The sequence below is a fragment of the Lissotriton vulgaris genome, chromosome 2_1 (assembly GCF_964263255.1).
Source record: "Lissotriton vulgaris chromosome 2_1, aLisVul1.2, whole genome shotgun sequence".
NCBI lineage: Eukaryota > Metazoa > Chordata > Amphibia > Caudata > Salamandridae > Lissotriton > Lissotriton vulgaris.
Window position 1 is genome coordinate 234,954,767 of NC_141687.1, and position 27,134 is coordinate 234,981,900.

The following is a 27,134-nucleotide window of genomic DNA, read 5'->3' on the forward strand; positions in this document are numbered from 1 at the left end:
GCGGTTCAAAGGATCACATTGGGAACGCCCCAAATTGCCCTGCTCTCAAGAAGCGATGTTCTATTTGTAAAAAAATTGGACATTTTCAGGGGGTTTGCAGATTCGCAAAGAAACCTCCGAATGTTAATATGGTGGACTTCGATACATGTACTGAATCTTTTAAGAACATTATTGTAACTCTTGATGCTAATGGTGACATTGATTCTATTAAGGGTCCACTATGTGCAGCTATTATTGATAATGTACACCTTCAAGTCATGGCGGATTCAGGCTCCCCATACACTATCCTTAGAGATTCAACTTTTTACGAAAAATGGGACAATAGAGTCGAACTGATTGAATCTGATGTTAATCCACTAGCATTTGGGGAGAAGAATATTAACATGCTAGGGTATTTTGTAGGATTAGTCCAATGCTTGGGGAGGGAGACCGTCACTAAAATTTATGTAGCAGAAAAAGGCAAAGACATCGTGGGCTGGAAAGACTTAGCCTTGATGGGTCTTTATTTAGTCCCAGGTGATGAGAACCCCATTAAAGTTGGGAAGTTACCTACCTTTAAAACTGATTTACCTATTGCTGTAATTGATGATCATAACGCAAAGGTTCAAGAAATTTTGGCAGAATTTAAACCTGTATTCATGGAAACGGTAGGGAGTGTCAAAGGATTTGAGCATAAGATTAGACTGATACCCGGGGCACAACCAGTTAGTCATAAAGTTAGAGCTGTCCCACTGAGTGTCAGATCTGAATTAAAAATGATGTTGGATGATTTGTGTAAACAAGGTATCATTTCCCCCATCAATTCTTCACAATGGGTCGCACCAATTGTAGTCGCACGCAAAAAGACTGGGGAAATTAGATTATGTGCGGACTTACGCTCATTAAATAAGAACATTATTGTTGACTGTCACCCGCTACCGAGAATCCACGAGCTTCTGGCTAACATAGGCGACGCTAAATGGTTTTCTTTGATCGATCTGAGGTCAGCGTACCATCAGGTGTCGTTAGCGAAGGAATCCCAAGAACTTACCTCTTTTATTACTCCTTTCGGAGCTTTCAAATTCCTTCGCCTCCCTTTTGGGTTAGCGTCTGCTGGAAGCGTTTTCCAGAAGCTGATGGATGTGATGTTTCAAGGCATAGCGGGAGTGCAGGCATACCTTGATGACATCCTGATTTTTGCCAAATCATTAAATGAACACGACGTTATTCTTAGAAATGTGCTTTCAATTTTAATGTCTAGGAACATGACTGTTCGCGCAGACAAATGCAAGTTTGCAGTTAACAAAATTGATTATCTAGGGCATACAGTATCGGACCAAGGTATCACTCCCAAGTTTTCAGTCATTAGAGCCATTGAAGACGCAAAACCTCCTCCTGATAAGGATGCTTTACGGTCCTTCCTAGGACTTGCAGAATATTATGCAAGGTTTGTCCAGTCGTATTCCCAAATAGTGGAACCTTTGAGAAAGCTTTTGAGGAAAGGGTCTAGTTTCGTTTGGACGCAAGAGTTAGACAAGGTTTTTTGTGAGATCAAGAAGATGATCGTTTCTGCTAAAGCCATACATGCCTTCAGAGAAGATGCCACCTCAGTTATCACTGTAGATGCGAGTATTTCTGGTCTAGGGGCAGTTCTTACTCAAAAGGTGAATGGTCAGGAACAAACTGTGGCATTTGCATCTAGAGCACTCAAAGAGTTCGAACAGAGATACAGCACTATCGAAAGGGAAGCTCTAGCTTGTGCTTGGGCGGTCCACAAGTTTAAAATGTACATTTGGGGTAGAAGATTTGAGTTGGTCACTGATCATAAGCCACTAATTTACATCTTTGATAAATCCAGTTCAACGTCCATGTCAGCTAGACTGATGAGATTAGTCTCGAAATTGCAAGAGTTCAATTTTTCTGTTAAGCATATAGTTGGTGGCAAGAATTTTCGGGCTGATTGCCTATCTAGAATGGCTATGGAGAAGGACGATGAGGAGGATTTTCTTGTAGAGGACGTCGAATGTGTTACCTTTGTGGATGCAGTGGATGAAGTTAGTGATGTGATTTCTGAGGGCGATTGGAAGGAAGCCACTGCTTTAGACAATGTGTTGTTAAAAGTGATAGAATTTACCACACGGTCTTGGCCTGAACCGAGAAGTCTGAATGGCGATCTACGCAGTTTTGCTCAAATTTCTGAGGAACTGTCTGTTGAGAACGGTGTAGTACGAAGAGGTGAGAAATTTGTCCCTCCTTTTAAACTGCGGGAGCCTATTATTAATAAGGCTCATCAAGGACATCTGGGGACAACTAAAACCTCTATGCGCATTAAGCAACACTATTGGTGGCCCTCAATTGATGTCCAAGTTAAAAATTTGATTGACTCGTGCCCGGAGTGTTTATTATCCGATAAACATTGGCGCACACTGAAAGTTCCCCTACATCCCACGGATTTTCCTAACTCTCCCTGGGAGAAAGTTGGGGTAGACTTTTCGGGACCATATTCCATTCTTCAGCAGGAGAATAAGTACATTATTCTTTTGGTGGACTATTTTTCAAAGTGGATGTACTTTGATTTTGTTAAGACTCCTGATACAGATTCCACAATAACCTTTCTCAAGAGGGTGTTTGATTTGGAAGGTTCCCCTAAGTTCGTTGTCACAGATAACGGAACTCACTTTGTTTCGGATAAAATGTCCAAGTTTTTGAAACAATTAGACATCAAACAACTCAAAGTCTCCCTTTATTCACCAGCTTCGAATGGTCTTGTCGAGAGGGGGAATAAGGTGATCAAAGAGGGTGTTCAGACAGCGATTTCTTGTGGTTACAATGTGGCTGAATTTGTAAAGCAAAAAGTATGGCACTATAATACTTCCCCTCATTGCGTGACTGGGGTCTCCCCGTTTTCCTTACTGAGAGGTAGAGAGAATCGTTCTGTCCTGTTCCCTTCCTGGCTGCATCAGGACTCCGCTGGTAAAACTATCGATTTGGATTCCGTTAGGAAGTCTGTTCTAGAAAAACAGAGCCAAATGAAATTACAGTTTGATGGTACCACAGATGGTAAATTGGTGGACCTGCTAGTTGGCGATTGGGTTTTAATCAAGAATCCAGGTAGGGTAGTTAAAGGACGCTCAAAATTTTTTGCACCCATCCAGGTAATTAAAGTGAGTAAGGGGGCAGCCTTTTGGGGGAAAAAGGGTTGGTGGAACAAACGCCAGCTTGTGAAAGTCTCTGATCACCAAGCAGAGATTATCAAAGGAAAGAAACATAATGGTAACTCCGGTAATTTGGATTGGAGTTTTTGGATGAGTGCTCCTTCTGTTTCTGGTGTCCCTAACCATTCCTTCCCACAAGCCCCTCAGTCTTCAGAGCAGCCTTCAGGGGAGGTTCCTCTGGATCCTCCAAACGTTGTTGTTACTCAGGATGTCCCTTCTCACACAAAAGTTTCCTCTTTCGGCAGACACATCAGGGCTCCTGAGAGATATAACGAGTTCATTAAATTTTAGGCATTTGTGTTACCTGTGTTTAGATCCATTTTATTGCATATGTTTTCTCTTTCCATTTTTATTGACTGTTGTAAGGGGGAAGGTGGTGTAATGGCGGGCTCCGCTCGCGTTGCCGTCTTCTCGTGGGTTTGGCTCGTGGGTTCGATCTCTGTCCACCTCACGAGCCAAAGCCCGAGCCTAGTGTGTTTACTTTTAAGAGTTTGTATACACGTGCCACGGCCCGTGTATACCCTGTTGTGCTTTGAATTACTTCCCTCGCGCATGGACGGCTGAGTCTTTCCGTTTGCCATTGTAACCATCGGCTTCACGGAGACCAGACGTCCATGACGGGTGGAGTCACCTTTGAGAAGAATAAATTCACTTACCTGAATCTACTGCCTCATCTACCTTTATTACAACGGCGTACTTGCAGAGATGGTTGTATCCATCAAGTATCCATGTGTATGAATACTTGCAAAGAGGGTTTTGATGTCATGCAAGCACTTTTCAAAAATCCCAAAATCTCAGATTTTGGTGACATATTGGACTAAGCAACAATATAACGAAGACATAACAATGAAGAAGCTCTGCAAGTCCCAAAACGGAATCACCAAGAGGTATGGTTGCCTTCGTTATTGTCACCTGATGAAGTCCACCAAACTTTAAACACATGTGCAGTGTGCCATATTATCCTACAATGCTTTCGATAATCTCAGCTGCAACCCCAGGGTTCATGGATAGCTACTGCCAACGTTAGATTGGGAGTTTTGATATCCAGGCCACATTTTATTCATAAACAGGTAGGTTAGAAGAAGAATTGGTCTAATTCAAGTTTAAAGAAAAAGCAGGTGGCGTGGTATGGTAAATTCCTCAAATGTCAGTAAATTAGTTCTATGAAAAACAAAGGGCATATTTGGACAGCAAATGAGTGACTTGCTGAATTTTTTCACTAGTAATTCAATCATGGGGCCACCTAAGGAGCCACTGTGCTCCAACAGTGAGCAACAGGTCTACGATTTCTAGTGTCAATACTCTACAGGGATGGTATCCATTTAAAGAGTACTTTTGCCTCATAGATCCTCGACAGTCAATTGTAGGGAACATTTGATGAAAGAAAGTGTCTGTAAGAAGTAGGTCAATGCAACAACTGCTGTGTCATTGTGCTTGACTGAAAGAATACTCGAAAAGGGAGCATAAAGATGAAAGAGACCATTAACGCCAATTCCCCAAATTCCCTGGGATAGCGGAAGTGACATCACACACCCTCTGCCCTTAACTTTCACTCACAAGCACTTATAGACACACATTGACACACACAAATATTCTGTCTCACCTGTAATCACGCACACATTTTTATTTTTTATGAAACACTTTTTTTAAAGAAAATAAATGCATAAAGCAGCAATACAACAGTAGATGGGTCCACAGTCCACATGTACATATTTCAATGCAGATGGCATTCGAAAAACACAGAACAAGCCCAGGGCCGTAGCGGGCACCGGGCAATCCACCGGTGCGCCGCAAGGGTGGGGGCCAGTTTTGGGCCCCTGGGGGCCGTTTTTGTTACAGGGCTGTTTCTGCAGAATAGCTGCAAAATCGTCCCTGTAACAAAATCGGCAGAAAGCCGGCCCTGGCAAAGATCTCGGCGGCACCCACAACCCCCCGCAGGGGGACCACTTTGCCAGGGCCGGTTTTGGTTCCCAGTCCGGCCCTGAACAAGCCCTCCCGTTTGCACAACACACATTTAACAGCATTTTTTACTCACCTCAGTGCAAAAGAATGTCACATTGAAGCTAATTGTGCTCCATTTTTTAAATACACTAATAGTAAATAATATAATAATATTCACTATTAGTGTAATAAAAAAATTATTGAAAACAAGAAGATTGGAGCCCCAACCGACCTCCAAAAGTATGAGCTGCCCCAGTGTCCCTGACAATAGTTTTGCCACCTCAGAGGCCAGGGGTCGCAAAAGCAGGTAGTTGCTTTCTTGAATTTGTTCAGGATCTTAAAATCCTGTTACCAGGGCTTGAAAAAAAACCCTCCATAGATCTTAAATAACAGAGAAATAAAGCAAACAAATCAAAATATAGTCATGTTCTGTCAAAGAAACACCATTACTGCACAGTTAAGGTACAGCAAAGTGCAGTTTTGCAGTCTAACCCCCCCGATTCATCAAGAACACATTTTGCCATTCCTTAATAGCGAAAAATACCGATTCGCAATAAATAGCAAAATGCTATTCATCAAGATATCACTTCAAAAATAGCGATTTCTAATAATTCCTTAATTGCGAGTCGCAATTAAGGAATATCTCCCCATTCATTCCTATGGGCCTTAAGGCCCATAGGAATGAATGGGAAGACCATCTCAATTTGCTAATCGCAATTAGCGATTCGCAAATTGAGATTGCGATTTCAAGGGTGCAGGGGTGTCCAAAGGACACACTGTTGCACCCCTGAAATTGATGTGTGCGCAACATGGAACTTTGAAAAATGCACTTTAGTGCATTTTTCAAAGTTTTTGCTATTTACCACGTAGTTAGACTTCGCGGTAAATAGCGCCCCCAGATTGCGAATTCGCAATTTTTAAATGGTTCATGAATTGCATTTATGGAATCTCAAATTGAGATTCCTTAAATGCAATTAATCGCAATTTTGCGATTTCTAGAATTGCGATTTTTGTATTTGGGATGATGAATCCCAAATGCAAAAATAGCGCTCGCAAAGGGCCAGATTCTCAGAATCTGGCCCTTTGCGAGCCGATTTCGGCTTGATGAATCTACCTGTAAGTTACGGAGCAGGCAGTAGGGGTAACTAGCCATTTTCTGACTGACAGAGAATTTCCCTTAATACACATTTTTGTACACACAAATTCTTTCAGGCAATACTTGCCAAAATCCTGAAAACGTACACAATTTGCACTCAATTTTTAATGTTGAAAATGGATGCGAATGTTGTTTGCGTCTTGTTTGGTAATTAAAATGAGGGAGCAAGATTAATCAATCAATAGATACTTTATTCTGTTAAAAAAAGTACATCACATGCATAAAAACATAGATAAAAGGTACATTTCATCATAAATACACATCTTCAATATTTAAATACTACAGAAGGGCAAGATGACTCATACATGGTGGAAAGAGAGAGTGGGACTCTGCCCCCAAGCCTACCAGCCTTTCAGTGGCCCTGGCCCGTGTTTATGATCTATATCTATAGCCGAGCTGTCTTGTCTCATGAACACAAGGGCTCCTCATTTAAGCAAACATAAATGGGTCTCGCAGCTACTGTAGAACATCTGCCCTCAGTGAAAGACGAACAGATGTGCACACAAAAACACCTTCATCAACAGCAACCTGTGGCAGGTGTTCGGAAAGGCATTACAGTTACAAACACAAAAATCTGCAAACACTGCTATTTGGTTTAAGCTGTGCCTCTCAAACTTTATAAATAGAACAGTTTCTAACGTTATAACCAGTAGAGTCCAATGCCTGGGCTCGACTCAAAAAACACGCCAAGAGGCAGAAGAATGAATGCGTGAATGAACAGGACATGGGCTCATCGAACACTTGAATTGTGAACAAATACAAAAATTAATGGATAAAAAAAAAAGTAAATGGGTAGATTCTTGATGGTTAGGGCCTGATATAGGAAAGTTCTATTTGCAAAAAGTGATCGCAAACTAGGTTGGAGAAGAATTTTGCGAGCCATCCTACATACTAATAGCTAAATTCACAAAATTTTGATTTGTAGTGGGCTGCAAGGTGACCTTTCTCATCAGTATTTATTTGAGAGCAAGTTGGACATTGAGCCTCAGTAAGATTGAGGGCCATCACAGGGATGGTGGCCTGCTGGGGTCAGCAGACCATCAACAAACCACCATGTCTGTGGGCTGCATTTATTTTTTTAAGTTTGTTTGAGAGTTGGCAGTGATCCCCAGCGATTTTGCGGTCACAAACCCTGTGATTTTGTGAATTTCAGCCTCTGCATCCACAAAATAGCTTGGTACATCAGGCCACAAGTTACCAGAGATCCATATGGTCAGGACAGCACTAACTGAGGAGCAAAAGTTACATATTCAACAAAAATGTCTTGGAGATCTTCCAATATTTAAGGCGTTTCTTCGGCAGATTGCTTCCAAGGTTGGCACCGACAATAGTTTGACTGGGATATATAGTTCCATATTTCACCTTGCAGCAGCCTAAAACAGGACTGCAGCTTTTGAAAGGAAAATATGTGACAGTGAAGTAAAAGCCCAACGAAATGAATCCCATGGGCAGTACAAGAAGCACATCGTAGGCAATTCCCTTGAATCTTGAAGGCCAAGTTGTTCCATAAAGAAGACATGACCTGCAGTTTCAGATTAACGCTAAGAACGACTGATACAACCTATGGCGGGCCACTTTCACTCAGCCTTATAATCACGTGCTAGACCTCAACCAGCCATCTGTGAGAAATGGAAGTAACCCACCGAGAACAAGGATATCCCAGGGAGGATGAAGATACAGACCCAACACAACCCGCTACTCCAAAGAAAAGTGAAACTGAACAGTCTTCTAACAGCCTTCAGACTTGAGAACTATAACACTATTTTTATTTTCTAGACAAAGAGTTATTGGCTGGCGTCAGAGTTCGCAACTTTCGGTGTCTAGACTTCTGGAAGAAATTGGGGCTCCGGATTTCCATACTTGACCAAGGTAAAGATACAAGCAGTTTGTTTTACTGGGAAGAAACTTAGAAAAGGAGCATCTAACATAGGCGAAGATCCATGCTCAGCTTTCAGAATTTCAATTTTAGAAGATGCGTTTACATACAATTAATCTAAACGAACCTGCACTCACTGGACCTTCGTTGGACACCGTTGATTTAGCGGTGCAGAAAATCTCCACCTCGCGTGAAGTCGCTTTCCAGTGCACACATTCACCAGCCGACTCCTTATTGTAAATTACCACCTGCTTCTCCTCATGGAGAGGTGACTGAAGGTATGCTAGACAAACCTAGGGTTTGCTTCAAATTCTGCTGCTACCTCTTACCATGAGGTCTCAAATCAAAGTTTACTACACCCAGAGTTTCCTGATGCCATTACTGGTACCATTTCAAACCAACTTTTATGAAAATACATGCACTTTACACAGCTTTAAAAACAGCAGCTTCTCTCAACCACCAATGGGCATAACTCCAATCCTCAGATCTTAAACTGGAAAAAAGGCCTGCCATGGCAATGAAGCAAAATCTCGACACTGCTTCATCTTTCATGTGCCAGGGGCTGCATGTGGTGCAGCACACGACTTGAGCATTTCCTGGTACACAGTGCCCCTATTCATATTGACAGTCAAGGAGAAACTCTGATGTTTTGGGTTGTGCTTGTTTACAATAATTGGCATACACATCAAAGCTTCTGACTACACTATGGCACGTGCTGAGACAGCCAAAAATATATACTTGTATAAAATATTTTTGCACACAGAATAATGTCATACATAATCTACAAGTTTCTCTAAATTAAAATTACTTGGGCAATCCCTAAAGAGCCATTTAACTTGAGCCAAAGTAAATCATTTATGATGACGCCAGCAGACCTCAGTGGCAAAATACAGTTAGCTAGGGTCCTTGAAGGCAGTCCAGGGGTGTCGCAGGACCATAACGGATTTCTACTGCAGTGGCGGCTTCTCCCTTATGTCAGAGGAGCGTCGCCCTACTAAAAACATAAAATGATAATAAAACCATTTTATTTTTCATTACTGCCAGCCGAGGTTAGGGCGAGGGTGGGGCCATCCTGCTGAGCGTTTAGGGAGGAGTGTTGGGAACTTGTAAGTGCGCACGTCAGTTTGACCGTCCACCTTGGGCCGGCCAAATAGACATGCGCACTCATGTTTCTCCAACCCAGCTGTGTTGCAACAACTGGGTTGGAAAACAGCCCCAGGCTCCCTGGGCCTGAGAGAGCGGCAAGTCAGCCCCCTCTGGACGATCATGTCACTGCTCTAATGCTAGTAAAACCAGCACAAGAACAGCGCTGTGATTACCCTCTGGGGGCCTGTGCAACGTGACCACCGTTGGGAGACGAGCACCGAGGTGGCGGGCGCAGGAGCAGATTAGTGGTTTTTAAAAATTATTTTTCCCCTCACCACTATCCCCCAACGTTTGCATTGCCCCACCACCCCAAAATTGAAGCAGCCACCACTGCTCAACCGCCTTCTTCATGAGGATCATCACCGGCAGCCATATGCCAGATCCATTCATTCTACTTTCAAAACTGAGAAGAGTTGTCTCCTGTTATCAGGAACAAGAGACAGTAGCATGGTCTCTCCCTGGGAAATTAGGGCAGGTGGTACAGTCCATAGACTGCAGTGACGGGGATGGTCACATGTTCCTGACAGTAGAGCTATTTGGGGTTTTCTGGGCTGCCCAACGTGGGTGCATTCTTCAGAGAGATGAAGGGATAGTAGATTGCGAAGAGGAGATGAAGCAGGGGCAGATGGCAGGAGAGAGGAGGATCAGGCGTGTGGCAACGTCAAGTTTAGGGGGAGCAGAAAGTAGAGAAGGACGCTTGCCATACACAGGTGTAGAGGAGAGTGTAAAGGGTATGCACAAAGAAAACCAACCGAAAGCCAAACGTACGGGCTTGATGTATCAGAGAGTTTTACCCACTTTGAGTCCATGGGGAAATTTGTTCGTGCATTAGGGTCTTATTTCAGATAAAGTGGCGAGTTGTCCCCATCTTTACTTGATCCATCTCAACGAGGGTAATTCAGTGCAGGCTTCATGGGAGCCTTGAAGAGCTGCATTAAAGAGGGCATAAGAAAGACTAGTGGGAAATGTGAGGTGTGTCCATAAATGTGCACTGTCGGGGTGTACAGCGAGTATGTACCTAGGACCGCTGAGAGTGGTGCGTGTAGGCAGTGATGACTGGGTGGAGATGAACTTACGATGGAGGTGTCTAGGAGGCACATGGTGTGTTCTTTCCAGAGGACACAAGCGCTCCACAGTGAGAGTGCTTTTTTCAGGAGTGTAGAGTTAGAGAGTTTAATGGTTAGTTGAGTTAGGGGCAGTACAAAGAGCGCTGTGGGTGGGGCAGGAGACTGGTAGACTCTGGTAGGTCAGGAGAAGAACTAGTTCCAGGGTGTCAAGAGTCCTCAGTAAGGTCCAGGACAGGAAGGGCAGAATGAAGGTTAAGGATTGCTCGGCAGGACAACCTTTTCAAAAAATTGGATAATGAGGACAGAATGGTGCAGAGGGTGGCGACAAAGCCACAAGCGAGTGGGGGAGGACCAACCAAAGGTCAGAGTGTGGGTAGACAGGCAGTAGGCCTAAGTTAATGCCGAGTTCAAGAGTAGAAGACAATTACTATAGTGTCTTATATCAATCTGTTACACTTTCACCACTAAGTTATGTGTCTGCACCAGTTTAATGTGTGGTGGAAAACATGATTACAACATACACTGTCCACGGCTACATACATAGGCTGACCATGTATAAAGCATGGAGGATCATGGCTTGTCCATGAACACAGGGTGTCACTGATGGATCATTCTGGGTTAAAGTTCATCTGCTGAGTCTCAGACAGTGGACAGATGGTTGAGGAATAACAATCATTAGTGCAATCAGACACATACTAATTCCTGAAATCCGCTGAACAGACACTAATCACCTCAACACGCTGCACACGCTGACAGCAATCAGCTGTTGCCACGAGTTGTTCTCTGCACTGACACTAGTCACTGCAATGGGATTTACACACATATATGCACAGTTGTACACCTAGACACAGATACAGCTGAAAAGCTGTCAGAACCCTTGCTTGACACAAACTGAATATGACACTAATCATTGCGATCAGCGGCACACATACAAGGATATGTGCAGCTGTAGTTTTTCTCTTAATGTAGGTACAAAGTATGGTGTGTACATCACCACCATCAACTGCACATGCAGAAGGACATTGATTCCCCACATCATAGAGAGACATGAAATACCACAAACAACTGAGCACACAGAATATCTGTATGCTTCGGTGTGGAGCGCCCAATCCCTTTCCAACTCAGGCTAAGGCTAGGGTAGAGGGCATGGGGGACCAGAGAAAGGAAGGTTGGAAGAGGCTACCACGACCCAGCAGGTTGTGCCTGGCGCAGTGACCGCTGCTTCGGAGCTCCGGGGTCTAGCCTCCTCCGGGGTGGTGTGGTCTCTGTTCTGTCTCACCTGAGAAGCAGCAGAAACCAGGTCACATACATTGCACACAGCATTTTGAAAGGAGTTTCCTGCAGGTCCCTAGGAGCAACATTTGCCTGCCCTCTTGTTCCTCACCCCCTTTCCAACCAACAGATCACGATGGGCAAGCGAATCTGGCTTAATGAGGGCTGGGTCCTGTTGACATAATAGTGATGCCACACCTGCAGCAGAAATCAGCCAATCATGGAATGACATGTTAGGGGCACAAGCAGGATTGGGATACTCGAGGCGACGGAGAGGAGTGGTGCGGCAGGATCAGGACTTCGGTCGGTGGGCCTAGTGGCATTTTTGGTTTCAATCATGTCCCAAGGAACAGCAGCGTGTCTCATGGCGGGATGACGAGTGCATCAGGCGTTTATGAGTTGGGGTCCCCAGAAGGCAGATTCATCATATGGTTTGGGGCCATAACAATAAATGCCTTGTAATTGGCCAACATTAGAGTAGATTATCTTGCATGCAGAGTCGGGGAATGGTTGGGGGGTGGGGTGGCACATGGGTGCATTTCATGTTGTTATGCAAGTGGTTAAGGTCCTAGACTTTCACTCAGCAGGTCAATGGTTTGAGTCTTGGGGTCTCCATAGTCATGTGCATTTGGGGTTTTCCTACTTTTAGTGTTTTGTGCAGTGTGTGGCGAACTTCTAGGGACCCAGCGGAGGCCTGGCAGGGAGTCAGTTCATGACCAGGCACCCCGCGAGTACCACATACTCTGGTGCATTACAGGGACACCCTCCCTACCCTTCAAGGCCGGTTCGCAACCGCAGGCCATGGTAACAGAGAAGTCATCAGGGTAGCTGACTGTGTCCAGCCACAGTGGACAGACTCTCATTGGGCCCATGTTTAGCGCAAGTGTGGGTGCGGTGGGTCAGAGCAATGTGGTAATCTTCCCCACATCCCAGAGTGACGGTCCCACCCCAGCATGCCCCTGCACCAGCGAAGCCCCAAAAGTGGCTCTGCTCACACAGGTCCCAGCCCTAGTCATAGCCACTACACCTGGCATGCCCTCGGTTGCCACAGCGCCCGTGGTGGGGGTGGCTTCGACAGTCAGGTTATCCCAGCCTGCGGGCAGGGCGGAGCAGTCGTGCAGGTATGGGTGCAGCCAGTAGCCACTGCTTCTCTTTCCACGGTCAGCTCAGGGCAGTACCCCCCTTACGGTCAGCCCCATGCTTTTTGGGTAAAAAAATGTAAATTGATACTTGTATAGCGCACTACTCACCCGCAAGGGTCTCAAGGCGCTTGTACGAATACCGCTGTGGAACCTATCCTGGCTTTCCCTGTGAGGCGTCCACTCCTGGGCACCCCCAAGGTGGAGGCCAGGCATCCTTAGCGTTGTGGGGGCCGATGTGGAGATTAAGCAAGCTATTGCCCAGCGTTGCAGAGTGGGAATCCATGATTGGAATAGGCACCGAGGCGAGAATTATCAGGTCCGTGGAAATTTTTGAGCCCAAGACCGGCCGAGGCGGGGAATTGAACCCTGGTCCCGGGCTAGACCTCTGCATCAGGGTCTGCCGCTCTAACCATTGAGCCACACTACCATTGATGTCATCTACCCTAGCACCTCCTTCAGTGATTGTTTGGCATGTACCAGACGAGACTAAAGAAAAGATCCTTAAAGGGGAATACATGGACGTATTTGACTTGATTAATGCAGGTGTAGTTCCAGGCAAGTCTAGCGCAGGGAAGGAGGGCGTACAGAAACCAAAGAAGGTTTGGGTGGAATGGTCCATTAAGAATTGGACGACAGGCTTTTCCCGTTTACTCTACAATCCTATCTGAAAAGTTCCTTGCTTTGGTGCCCCAGTTGTTCGGCTACATGTCATTTATACATAGTGCAGCTTCGGAATTTCAGGGTTCTGCGCAGCTGTAATACAACATTAAATTGAGGTAAATGAAAGTAGTCAGGCCAGAAATGCATGGAATCAGAGAGAAATTAACATTCAGAGTTCAACATGGCCTCCCAGCAGGAAATTTCTTGCAGGTCTTTCGGTCTGGGAAAAGCTCTGGAGACAAAACATTGGCCTGTTGGTAACACAACAAAAAAAAGAATGTCTCAGGGACACAGTCTGTGAGTTCAAACACCCTTGCTCCTTTTGCGGAACCCAAGGGCATCCAGAAAGAAAGTGCTTCAAGAAGCAAGGGAACCTAAAGAGCAGCCTGCCACTAAAAGTCATGATCCCCTTGAGTCTTTGATCAAGCTCCCCTCGCCCATTCGCCTGCATGTGCTCGCTCACCTCCTCAGCAAATACACGAACAGGGCTGACACTCATCTGCTGTATTATGGTTCCAGGGATGGTTTCCGCGTTCCTTCCAGTGCTGCCTCAAACCCAGGCCCGCCACAAAAAGAAATGTAAAAAAAAAAAAAAAAAAAAAAATCGAATGTCCGTGTTGCAGCAACCAGGGGTCGCTAGAGAGAAAATTCTTCAGCAGGCTGGAGCGGGTAGGGTGGTGGGCCAATTCGACAGCTCCTCACCTGAGACTTTGGTCTGTTCTTCTCTTGGTTTGGTTCCTAAGAAGTAGCCCAGAAAATTCTGTTTGATCCGCAATGGATCTTTTCCGCTTCTTTCCACATCTGCTCATTTCTTGGGTTGGAAGTAAAATAAATATCCCGCAAGGGGCGCGCACAACGGCGGGTCAAACTAAGAATTTTGCAAATGTTCCATTGGAATGCCTTTTAATGTTTCATTCTTAAAAACGAACGCAAATCCGAGTTTTCTAATATAAAGTAACGTTTTTGTTGTTGTGGGTACAATTAAGTAGCGTGCCCCATTCTTTACGATCAATGGCTAGCCGTTCTCCTTCGCCACCTATATCGGTATTGTACCTTGCCCTCCGCCCTGCTAGTATTCAGAGGCAAGGGCACCAAAGACTGGCACAGATGCCCTCCCACTCAACACCTGCAGACAGCAACACCAGGATCAGGAAAACTGAGGTCAAAAGGGAGGGCGAAGTCTCGCAAAAAGCATCATTGACCGGCAACCACTCTGGCCACATTCCAGTCCATTGTTTTTCACTCACTGTACCCCTGCAGACTATGGGCCTATCTGGAGTTTGGTGGCTGGGATACAAACACAAGCAACGCAAAGGGGATCTGCAGAGCTAATGCTGCCAGCATATCTCATAACCTAAGTGACACATTTATCCCTTGCGTTGCTTTCATTCAGCTCACTAAGCGCTACATCCCGTAACACACTAAACGCACCTCGTGGTCATCTTGCATGATAGGGAAACACTTTTTACACAGGCTCAATAACAGGATGATAGCTCTCTCAAACACACAACCTACACCGTGCAGCATGCTATTCAGGTGGACAAGCGCTTCAGCACCCCACCTAGGGATAGTAAGCGCTATATAATCCTATAATACAACCCCATACCCTGCCACCAAGCTAGAAACCTACTGTTATTCAAACAGGAGGAAGAGTCCACTGTTTGCAGGCCAGAACTCCTCTGTAGTTTATAAAAGGTCATCGTCTATATGGATATAATTGTTTCCACTTCTAAGCACTGTATAGACCAGGTATTACTGTTACCCAAGTGATGACAATATGGCTGACCTTGCTAGAAGGAACAGTGGAGTTGGCCTTTCTATGATCCCGGCTGTTCACAATGATGTCCACAGCACACTCTTCCCTTGTCGAGTCATCTGGCCAGCAATACAATGAGGGATGTGGCGTGCAAGAGGGCGCTGCTTCTCTCTGCCGCTCCAGTAGATGTTTTACCCTGCAACTTCCTCAAAGTGAACCTAAGGTTTCTCAACACGAGCGGTCGCGACCATCTGCGTTGAGAAATCTCGTTAGGAGGTGATCTAGCGTTGGGGGTTCCTCACTTGCACTCGCCAACTTAATGCTGGTGAGCGAGGAAAAAAACTCCACTCCACGTGCTCCGCAGAGCGCAGAAAACTCTGCGAACAGGGTGGAATTCACTGCCCAGGCCTAACCCAGACACAGTATTGTTCTTTGCCCTCCTGGTAAGAGTAGTCTGGTATTTTTTAATATAGAAAAAACTACAAGCGCCAGAATGCAGAGAAAATAAAAATAGGACTGAATGAACTGCTCACGCCCAGCTTGCAGCAATTTGAGATCTCTGGGTAAGCTTTCATTATCCTCAGTGTGAATTAATACATGGTCTTATACAGAACACTATACACGAACATGGGGTTATGTGGTTTGTTCTATAAATGGTTTACACTTCGTTTCAGAATAACATTTTTCCAAGCTTTCAACGTTTGAGCCACCAGATTCAGTGGACGTCATTTCTGGACCTCAATTTCAACGACAAATCAATTCCTACTGCGCGTTCTTTGGCCAGGATTACGGAAGCCCCGCGACGGATACCAGTTTGGGCATCAACAGGTCCAACACACAGCAAAGGAGCAGCATTTTGATGAAGGACGCACCCTAGTTAGGGTCACCCAAGACCAGCTATGACATTTGTAAAGGTAGGTACAGCTCCAAGACTGAACTACCGCAACACCTGCATTTGCAGAAGAATGGGTCGTGAAAAGGTTAACGCACAATCGCATTTTCTGCACAAATACGAGTTTGCAGCACTCCCTACCCGTCGTCTTCTGTATAATTTGCAGAGTTAATGAAAAAGAGTATACTGTTCTTTTTCAGCAGTCGATTCCTGTAATCAGATATTTAAAGTGGTGACAATATTGCCCTAATAGCTGATGAATGACAGAAGGCCTTTTATCTGATGAAGGAAACAAAAACCTACAATACTTATAAAGTACTTCAAACACGTTGGAGAGAAGGATTCCTTCTTCCTCTCTTTTTGTTTCGCTGTTAACAGTCGCGTTCACATGGCTGCCAAAGCTGCAGTTTTTTCAAGAGGGCAATCAGGCTGAGAAGATTCAGCCACCGTGCTGTGTCTCTTCCAAAGCTGCCTGGTATTCAATTATGGAGAAGCTCTTAGAGAGACACAGGGCTACAAAATGTGAAATGTGAAGTTTTCGAATGAGAAAATGTGCTGCATCATTTTTGCATGATATGCATTTTCTTGTTGCCTCGTTTAGCTCACCCCGATTCCAGTGGCCCTGAACCCAGCTGCGGCACTCGGGCAGCACTCAAGCTCTGTTCTCACAAAGGAAGCCTACGAAGAAAACCAATTCTGCGAACCCGCGACAGAAATCACAAGCACCCGGCACACCTTTCATTCTATTTTCAGGGTCACTCAGGCGCGATCTAATCTTTCTAGGAAACGGGTTAGCGGCGGTGTAATCTAGGCAAACCTGCGAGCTCTGAGATACAGAGAGGCAGGTGCATAACCAAGAGGCCAGAAGATGGGGGCAGGTGCACTATCTACTGTGATGGGAGCGGCCCATCTCCTCAATAATGGCTGATCCTTACAAATGGAGGACAACTATGGCTGGCCTTGCCAATAAGGATGAGTTAAATCCAAAACGTGCAGAGACAAGCACGCCCTCTATAAGGAGAATATCTGTCCGTAGCAGGAGGAAGCCCAAACCATCCAAGGTGGGGCAAGGGACCCTCAAACCTACCGAAAGCAGAGGGAACAAAGCTTATTATGCACTGAAGATCAAAGGTCAGAAGACCACCAATCATAACAGCGATAAGGAGACACCTCCTCCTCATCCAGTAAGAGGCTTAGCAGGGACACACTTTCTTAACTATTCATAACAGTGGAAGCAGGTCACCCAAGCTAGAGGCCACATGGATAGGGCCACCATCCACAAATCAGCAGGGGGCGGCCACCATCCACAAATCAGCAGGGGGCGGCCACCATCCACAAATCAGCAGGAGGCAGCCACTACCCATTAATCAGAAGGGGGCGAGCCACCATCCAATCTCAGGAAATAAAAACTCTACAGCTATTAGTTCTTGTGTTTATAATGGCTGTTTCTGCACTTTATTTAACAGGTTGATACGCTGAGCACAGTGATGTCACTCTAGCTTCATTAATGATATAGTGGCACTTTACTCTTATTTGCTATTTTAATACTACAAACAATTCTTTGCTGGCTTAGTTTCTACTGTTTTTAAGACTAAGTGCTGTCTGGTTTGCTAACAACATCTTGGGGATATTCCAAAAACTTCCTGGGAATGCATTCTGCCCATTGGTTATCATTGGCTTTGTAGTTTGTAACTCACATTTGCATGCGTTCTATTTGCTGGTGTTATTTGATTTAAGCTGTTCAGCTTGAGTTCATCCCTTCAGTTGCCTGAACTCCTATTTACTGTTCCACCAGTACTGTTTTTCTGTAAAAAAAAAAAGCCTTTAATCTTCTTCCCATCTTGTCACATTTGCTGTGCATTCAAACACAGATGTCAAATGTCAGGCTCTCTCTTTCAGAGAGCTTGTTGTTTGCTTTTCTTTCTCTGACTTCAAAGTGAGAGGATTTATGTAACAGTCATGCTGGCTACTGGGGGTGTGCTTAAGGAAGGCTATGCTATGTTTTTAGGTTGAGCCAGGGCAGCAGGTGCGCTGCGAGCCATGCTCTATTGGATTTTGGACTTGAAACCCCGCCTACTTTTTGCCCATATTTGTCATTGGCTTGTGTCATTGTATTCCGTAAATGCTGGCTTTTGATTTGTTAATAGACTGGTTAGCCCCTCCTTAGTACCGCCTTGTCTTCCTTTGTAATCTCCCATGAGGACTGGCCCTTTTACTTCAGTTGTTACACAGTATGTCTTATTTACTCTGTAAGCACTATTTTCTTTAATGGTTTCTAGATTCATTCCTGCAACATTCAGCTAGCCCTGAACACTTCCACGGGGCGCATTTACACAAAAAAAAGCATTTGTCAACTTGACAAACAAATGCTTTTTTGGTAAAATCGCCCCATACCGAGCTTTCACTTTAATAGAGGCCGTGGAGCTTTCTTTAGACATGGCTCATCTAAAGAAAGGGGCGTGGCCTCTATTAACATGAAAGTGCAGCATGGGCACTTGTAAATAACAAGCATTTGCAATCCAATAGGTCTCGCACTTTAAAAACTTTGACCTATTGGTACTGTAAATGACTGACTGACTGAAATATTTGTAGAGCGCACGAATGCCGCGGCGTCTGGGCGCTAAAGATACAGAGAGAGGGGAGGGCAGGGGGGCAGATCGGTTTAGGTAAAGAGCCAGGTCTTTAGATCTTTCCTGAAGTTCGTTTTAGATTTTTGGGCACGAAGTGCTGGGGGTATGACAATGCCTTTTATTATATCAGGTTTTTTATAAACAAATAAAAGGCATTGTCATTTACAATGCCAATAGCTCAAAATCTCACAACTGCGAGACCTATTGGATTGCAAATGCTTGTTTTTCTAGCACACAACAAAATGTAAATGCCTGCAAATTAACTGAGTAGCTATTTCAGTATATATCAAAACTAGAAAATCACAAATGAAGCACTTTTTTTGGGTAATTCTGAATTATGGTGGAAGCAAATATTTGAATACAATGAAAACAAATCAGTACACTAGGTGATGACATTACCATACAATATAGTTTGTGTGATGTATACTTTATCAATAAAACTGTATGTTTGTGCAAATGTAATGGCCATCTCAATTGCAGGTGTGTTGCCTGTAATGGCAGTGTGCTACCACAAGATCCATATTCCACTCTACGCCACTTCACTCTACTCTGTCCCACTCCACACTATACCACTAAACACTGTGTCACTGCACGCTACTCTGCACTGCGCCCCTCTACGCCAATGCACTCTATCCCACACTACTTTACTATGCACCACTGCACTTTGCAACACTTCACTCTAAATCACTCCACTCTACGCTAGTGCACTCTATGCCAACCCACTCTACTCTGCACTTTACTGTGCACCACTCCACTCTACTCTGAAACAATCCACTCCGTACCATTCCACTCGGTGCCACTCAAAACCAATGCACTCTACGCCAATCTACTCTTCATCACTGCACTCTACGTCATTCTACTCTATGCCACTCTGTTCTACTCTGCACCACTGTACTTTACGCCACAACTCTCTATGCCACTCTACTTTGCACCACTCTAGGCCACTGCAATCCACGCCAATGCACTCTAGGCCACTCTGCTATATCACTGCACTCTACTCTGCAACACTGCGCTCTACGCCACTGCACCACGATGCCAATGCACTCTTCACCACTACACTTTGCATCACTCCACACTACACCACTGAACTCTACTCTGCACCACTGCATGCTATGCTACTGAACTCTGTCACTTAACTCTACGCCACTCTTCCCTGCACCACTGCTCTCTATGCCACTACACTCTACTCTGCACTACTCTAGGCCACTTTGTGGCAATTCACTGTCTGCCACTATACATCACTCAATGCCACTATGCTCTACACCAATCTACTCTAAACCCCTCTAATCTACTCTACGACATTGCACTCTGTGACACTGCACTCTACTCTGAAACAATCTACTCTTTGCCACTACACCTCTCTATACCACTCTGTGCCATCCCACGCAAAACCACTACACTCTACACCATTGCAATCTACCCTGGACCAGTCCACACCACTCTACTCTACTCTACACCGTGGCACTCAATTCAAAAACACTCCACACCAATTGACTCAAAACCAATACACTCTACGCACCTGCTCTCTACCCCACTCTGTTCTACTCTGTGCCACTCTTCTCCGCAAGACTGCACTCTCCACCACTGCATGCTATGCCACTCTATGCCATTGCGCTCGCCACTCTATTCTATACAACTGTTCTCTACACCACTCTACTCTGCCCTACTCTCCGACACTGCACTCTAAACCACTCTATTCTACTCTGCACCACTGCACTCCACAACACTTCTCTCTGCACCTTTCTACTCTGCGCCACTCTACGTCACTGCACGCTACTCTGTACCAATCAACTCTATGCCACTGCACTCTACACTGCCATACTCTACATCACTCCATGCCACTCTAATCAATTCTACACCAATGTACTCCACTCCACAGCACTCTACTCCAACCTGAACCACTCTACTCCACGCCACTTTACTCAACTCTGAAACAATCTGCTCTGCACCACTCTACGCAACTGCATTCTACACCACTCTACTCACGTCACTATAATCAAAGCCAATGCACTCCATGTCACTGCACTCTATGGCATTCTACTCTGCACCACTGTACTTTACTCCACTTCACTCTAGGCCACTCTTCTTTAAGACACTCCATGACACTACACTCTATGACAGTCTACACTACTCGACTCTACGTCACTCTACGCAACTACTACTATGCCAATCCATGCGACTTTACTCCACTCTATTCTACAACACACTCCACTCTAAGCCACTCCACGCTAAGCCACTCCACTCGTCTATGGCACCCGGCTCCACTCTATGCCATTCTACAATCCTACCCTGCTCCACTCCACACCACGCTAAACACTCTACTCCACTTTGCACCCTTCCACTTTATGAGACATATACATGCTCCATGATTCTCCACACCACTCTACTCCACTCCATAACACTCTACTTTACGACACTCCACTCTCCTTTACCCCACTAACTTTTTTGCAATGCTGAATAACAGACACGTTGGTGTACAATGTGGCTAACATATTGTCAAAGCCAAGAGCTCTTGCATAGGTGAGACACCTTGACTTAGCCAATGCTTGTTTATGTATGCTTTCTAATTGTGATTTAGGAGTGCTATTATTACCCCATGAAACACTTCTTAGCTTCACTGACATGTAACATTTCTCAACAACCAGCCCCCCAGCATGGCCCTCTTCTTAGATTTTCGACACCAACACACAGCAGGGTGTCCATGGAGGCCTCAAGGCACTGGACACCAGCAGAGGGTGGGCCCCGGGCCCCGCCCAGGCCCCTTGCCAGCGAGAGCGGGGAGCAGCAGAAGGGGAGCTGCATCTCGTTCCGTGCATATGGAGGCAAGACGCCGTCCAATGCAGAACAGAAGGAAGGAGGCAGCTGGCACCCAGCACAGAGCAGCCAGGCAATCACCACACAGCACGGAGCAGGGAGACAGCGAGCGCCCAATCAGGAGCAAGAGCATCTCGGCAGCCCTCCTGTGCCGGCAAACGAAAGCAGACTGGCATCCAGAGAAAGTAAAATGAGGCAGGGTGCCCGAATCCACAACTGAAGAGGTGGAACCAGTCAATACACACGAGGGGAAGGGGGTGGTGGGAGTCTCAAGCCGATGTGGAGCAAAGGGGGGCCGCCCCCTATTCAATGGGCATATTAATAAAAATAGAGTGTGAGGAATGCCTAAAGCGCTTTCTGGATGTCATTTAAGTAGCTACTCCATGTGTATCATTTACATAGCGCTCCTTAGCCCTGACGACATAACGCAGCGCTCCTATTTCCTTTGTGGTGGCATTATTTAAACTTTTTACAAACAACATTAGATCCTTAGCATAGAGGGTTACCAAGCAGAGGGAGGCCCGGCGCCAGCCACCCAGCAGCAAACAGAAGCCTAGCACCACTGAATAAAAGGGAAAAAAAGACTTAAGACCCTGGCACCGTTCCCCAAATCCCACACACATTCACCCTCTCTAACTACCAAACAGGACCCATGATGAAGACATGTCTTTAAGTAGTGTATGGTCCAGCTTCAGAGAAGTCCAGAATACAGGAGGCAAGTGGAGGCGGGATGGGCGGAAAATCGGAGCAACTTCCCATACAGATGCAACAGAGAGGAACCTCAGGTAGAGAGACAAAGAAAGGGCCCCTATTTAAATCGGGAGGATGCCCCTTTGAAATTTGATTGGTCCGTTTAGTAAGGATGCTCATGCTTGTATTCCTACCCCGGTGACCATTGTAAAGGTAACCATTTGGAGTCTTGGGGCTGCTGTTCCAGATTATTGTACAGAATAAGGAAACGTTTGCGTAGGAGTCTCTTGTTTCTATTACTTTATGGATTTTTAGACTATTTTTTGTTCTTCAAGTTTGTTTTCTTCTTGAACTTTTTCCATGTCAGGTAATATAAAGGTTTAAGATAAAGGGGTTTTAAAAGGTGATGCATGAAGTTCTACAGGTGCACCTTGAATCCCCTGAAAAGCACCTTAGTGATTTAAGATCAGTCTTTTGTATTTGAGATGAGTGAGTGCTGCGGAAGAGTCCAGAAATGCTTTCAGGGGTGAAAGGCTTGACTTGGAGACACTACACCACTGAACTCTACCCTGCACCACTGCATGCTATGCTACTGAACTCTGTCACTTAACTCTACGCCACTCTTCTCTGCACCACTGCTCTCTATGCCACTACACTCTACTCTGCTTGAGCCCGGTCTTGAGACAACTAGGGGATGTACGAAGGTCTCAAGAAAGCCCCAAGCAAGTCAGGTTGTGTAAGGTCGAACTTCATACCGATGCAACAAGAGGATGGAGTATCTCCCAAGGGAATACTAGCCCAGGAAAAAAACACCAACTCCTAACACCGAATCACAGACAGGTTCCTCCAGATACTGAGTAAAGGACATGAATTTTTTAAAGGATATTATTTATTCTGGAATATGTTTTTTAAGACGAATTATACAATCTGAAAGCAATTAATGTAAGGAAGGTACTGTCTATAAAATTATTTTTAAAGAATGCTATTTGTAAGAGAAGGTATTGCTGATGTAAATTGATCTTTAAAGAATGGTATTTACTGTGCAATCGTTTCTATGGTTGTTTCACAACCCGAATAAAGTTTATTAAACTGAACTGACATGAATTCTGTTCCACTGCTGAACAGTGAAAACAAGTCGTAATCAACCGATAGCACCAATGAAGGATTGCTCCAGTATTGACCAAATGACGGGACCTCGTCTAATGTAGGTCAAATAAAGCGACTCCTCAATATTTCTGTTGATGAAGTTAGTGCCTCAAAACAGAACCGGTAAAGGAGGACCCCAATACCGAACCGAAGACCCCTCCGGTCATAGAACCAATCAAGAGAGCTCTTTAACATGGAACTATTAAAGTTAACACATAAAACTAAACATTTGATGGAAGACTCTCTACACCAAACATGAGTGCAGGAGTCCTGATCCAATGTGGCGAAACCCAAAAACTGAAGTGATGAAGGGAGCCCCCGCTCCCTATATACTAACATAAAGATTCCCCCAACACAGAACCAATGAAAGGCAACCCCTTATTCCATACCAAGGAACCCCCCAAAACGTAACTGAAGAAGGGCCGTCAACTACAGCAAAAGAAAGACTCCGCAATATTGAACCGATGTGGAGGCATTCCTAGACTAACCAGAGATTCCCCCAGTGCTGGACCAGTGCAGCCCTCCCCCCTCTTTACTAAACCAAAGAAGGCCTCCATATTGAACCGGTGAAGAGCAATGGTGGGCCCTCAAAGTGAACATTTGAGGACTGCCCCCATCTTGAACCATGACTGAGAGTTCGAATACTCACCGAATTAAACGAACCCGTTATGTACAATAAAAAGGTGCACCTAGCAAGAAATGACTCGACAAAAGACTCCCCCAAAAATTAAAAACAACAGACAGACCCGCTTTGTAGAACTTCGACGGAGGGCACCCCAAGCACAAGGGATCTTTTGCCTTCACGTCAGGGCCTTCCGCCAGGATATGACGTCAGGACAGGTTCCATGCGTATGGACCCCCTTCCCTCTGAGCAGACACCACCTGCCGCGCATCACTGACATAAGGCAATAAGGCAGGCCCACTCTCAAGTTACCGCCACGGAGCGCACGTGCCTCTGGGCGATACCATCCATGCCCCCACCCCAACCTAAGGTTCTTGATATAATGCTGCATGTTTCCACAGAGGAGGGCTGGGCACCTGGCGGAGCAATGTACGGAGCGGTCCCGCGTGATATAAAGCTGGTCGGACCACAAGTTACCTCAGTAGTAGGTCCTTTGGAGTAGGTATCACTCAATAGAGGCTCAATATCCGACCCCCTCATATTAACATGCCCCCCCAGGACAAGAAGCGGATGTCCCGCAGGAGAACCAGTGCCGCCACCCCCCTTGATGTAAGTCTGTCTGCTCGTTTACCTCTGCATGCTGGTCTGCCGCTGGACTATGCAACTACGGACCCGCACCCAATATATATATATATAAGACCCCTCTGCTGTAACGCTGCCCTTACCCCCAAAGCGCTAGTCTCCTGCAGGCCTATGCAGTGCCGACCTCGCCAATTTCACCCCGATACACCGCGGCCCGTACCCCGCAGTACCGATCTCCGCAGGGCCACGGTGTACAGCGGATCATCCCTGTACATATAGCCCCGATATATCGCAGCCCTTACTACTACAGTACTGATCTCCGCGGGGCCATGACACTTACAGAACCCCCGCCCCCATATAACGCAGGCATCCCCTGTCCCCTTCCTGCAGGCCAGCGTGCAGACTTCACCACCCTCCCATGCAGCGCCTCTGATATAACGCTGCCCTTCCTTCCACGGCGCTCATCTTCACAGGGCCGTGCAATGTGACCAAACCACCTATATAACGCTGCATCACAGCCACGTCACAGATCTCCCGCCTCCCCCCACCAATATGTCACCCCTGATATAACGCTGCCCTCTCTTAGTATCACTGTTCGGATCTCACGGAGAGCCGTACAGAGAGCGCAGACACCTGCTATAACGCTGCCTTTACTTTCACTGTGCGGATCTCCCGTAGGGCGATGCAATGTTCAGCCAGACACCCCCTCTGACCCCCCGCAGGGCCATACAGGGCGCAGACATCGCCGCCCCCTCTTATAACGCTGTCCTTAAATCCACACTGCAAATATCTCGCAGAGTCACACCATACAGTGTGCAGAACTTGTCCCTCCATATAACGCACCATATAAATCTGCCCTTACCTCCACAATGCGGACCTCCCTAGACCCACCTCGCTGCACATTCTTGTCCTGATATAACGCTGCCCGTACCTCAACAGTGCGGATCAGAGAAGGATTATGCAATTTAGACCATCACTCTTCCTATAGCGCTGTCCACACGTCCATATCGCAGAGTTCCCGCAGGACCAGTCCACAGCGGGTGGAATCCACGCCCCTGGTATCCCGCTGCCCTTACATTAATACTGCGTATGTCCATCAGGGTCATACACAGCGCAGCCTTCACCACTCCATATAATGCCCCCTGGTATACCGCTGCCCTTACCCCCACAGCGCGCATCTCTCGCAGGCTCATGCAGTGTGCCAACCGATGTTATGCCACCACCCACCTCCCCTCTCCATATAGCGCCGCTCTTACCTCCACGGTGCGGATCTGCCCTCCACCCACCCCCCTCTCCATATAGCGCCGCTCTTACCTCCACGGTGCGGATCTGCCCGGCTCCACCCACCTCCCCTCTCCATATAGCGCCGCTCTTACCTCCACGGTGCGGATCTCCCGCTGGGTCAGGTTGTTGGAGGCGGCGCACTGGGTGCGGAGCCCCCGCAGGTTGGAGATGGAGATGTCGATCATGTTCTGCAGGAGCTCGCAGTGCTGCAGGGCCGCCCCCGGGGCCCCCGCCGCCGCCGAACCCTGCCCACCATTCCTGCAGCCAGCCTCGGCCACCGCGGGCACCGGCAGCGCCGCCCTGGCAGCGCCCTCCTGCCGCCGCTCCACCATCTCTCCGGCCCTATCCATCGCTCGGCATCGGGAAGCACAGAGAAAGTCTTCCCTTTGCGCAAAAATGCAAAAACGGGGAGGCAGGAAACTGACAACTGCGCTCGATCATAGGTTACAACGCGTGTCCTCAAAAGTCCATGCCGCGCGGCTTAAAGAACTCTGCCGCTGCCCAGCCCTGCAGCACGGGGGGCAGGCAGAACAAATGGAAGCCCCCACCTGGATGTCCCTGCAGCTCCAGCCCTCTGCAAAATGTGTCCGACCCCAGAGGGTTCTCAGAAAATATCCATCCTTTCGATGACGTTCACCTGGAGCCTCCCTTTAAAAACCTGCTCTGTGGTGAGTTTCAGCCCTCGGTGGTCCTCAGCACCTTGTGTCATGCAGGAACAAGACAGCCCCACTAGATGACATGTGGCTGGCGACACCCTTTAAAGAGGCTGTTCTGTAGTGAGTTCCAGTCCTGCGAGAAGTCGGTCTGTGCATCGCTGAGCACCAGCCTCCAGCACAGACAGGCATGCAGGAAGAAGAGCTTATTCTAACGAGCTCCTCAGGGCACGGCCCACCGCCCTATCACATGCTCCGTGAAGGTTTCAAGCGGACGCTGATCTCTCTCAGACCGATGCTCACATTTAAAGGGGCACAGACACAAAAACACTAGCGCTTAGAAGTGTCACCAATGTTAGCGCTTGATAGGGAGTTTATTTTCCAAATATCTTAAATGGAAAAAACTGGGAGCAGGAGTCGGTGTGAGAGATTTTCTGTACAACATCTGTTTTTTCCTTAGCATTCTTCTAGCTAAGACTATAGTAGGTAGAACTACTGGTCCCAGAATGCAACAATACAATGAAATTGCTTTTGGAATTCCAGGAAAACAGGAGACCTATGACATAGAGGTGGAGGAGCCCTTCAAAGCTCGAGACAGGCTTGAGCCTGAA

General features: G+C 46.4%; 1 protein-coding gene across 1 annotated transcript in view; it reads right to left on the minus strand.

The window, feature by feature from the left end:
* KSR1 (kinase suppressor of ras 1) overlaps window positions 1-26,695 on the minus strand; it is a 588,594-nt gene extending 561,899 nt beyond the window's left edge. The window contains 1 exon segment of the mRNA XM_086954818.1: window positions 25,963-26,695. Within this exon segment, the coding sequence (XP_086810944.1) occupies window positions 25,963-26,220 (258 nt within the window). The 5' untranslated portion in view covers window positions 26,221-26,695.
* Window positions 26,696-27,134: the final 439 nt, after the last annotated feature.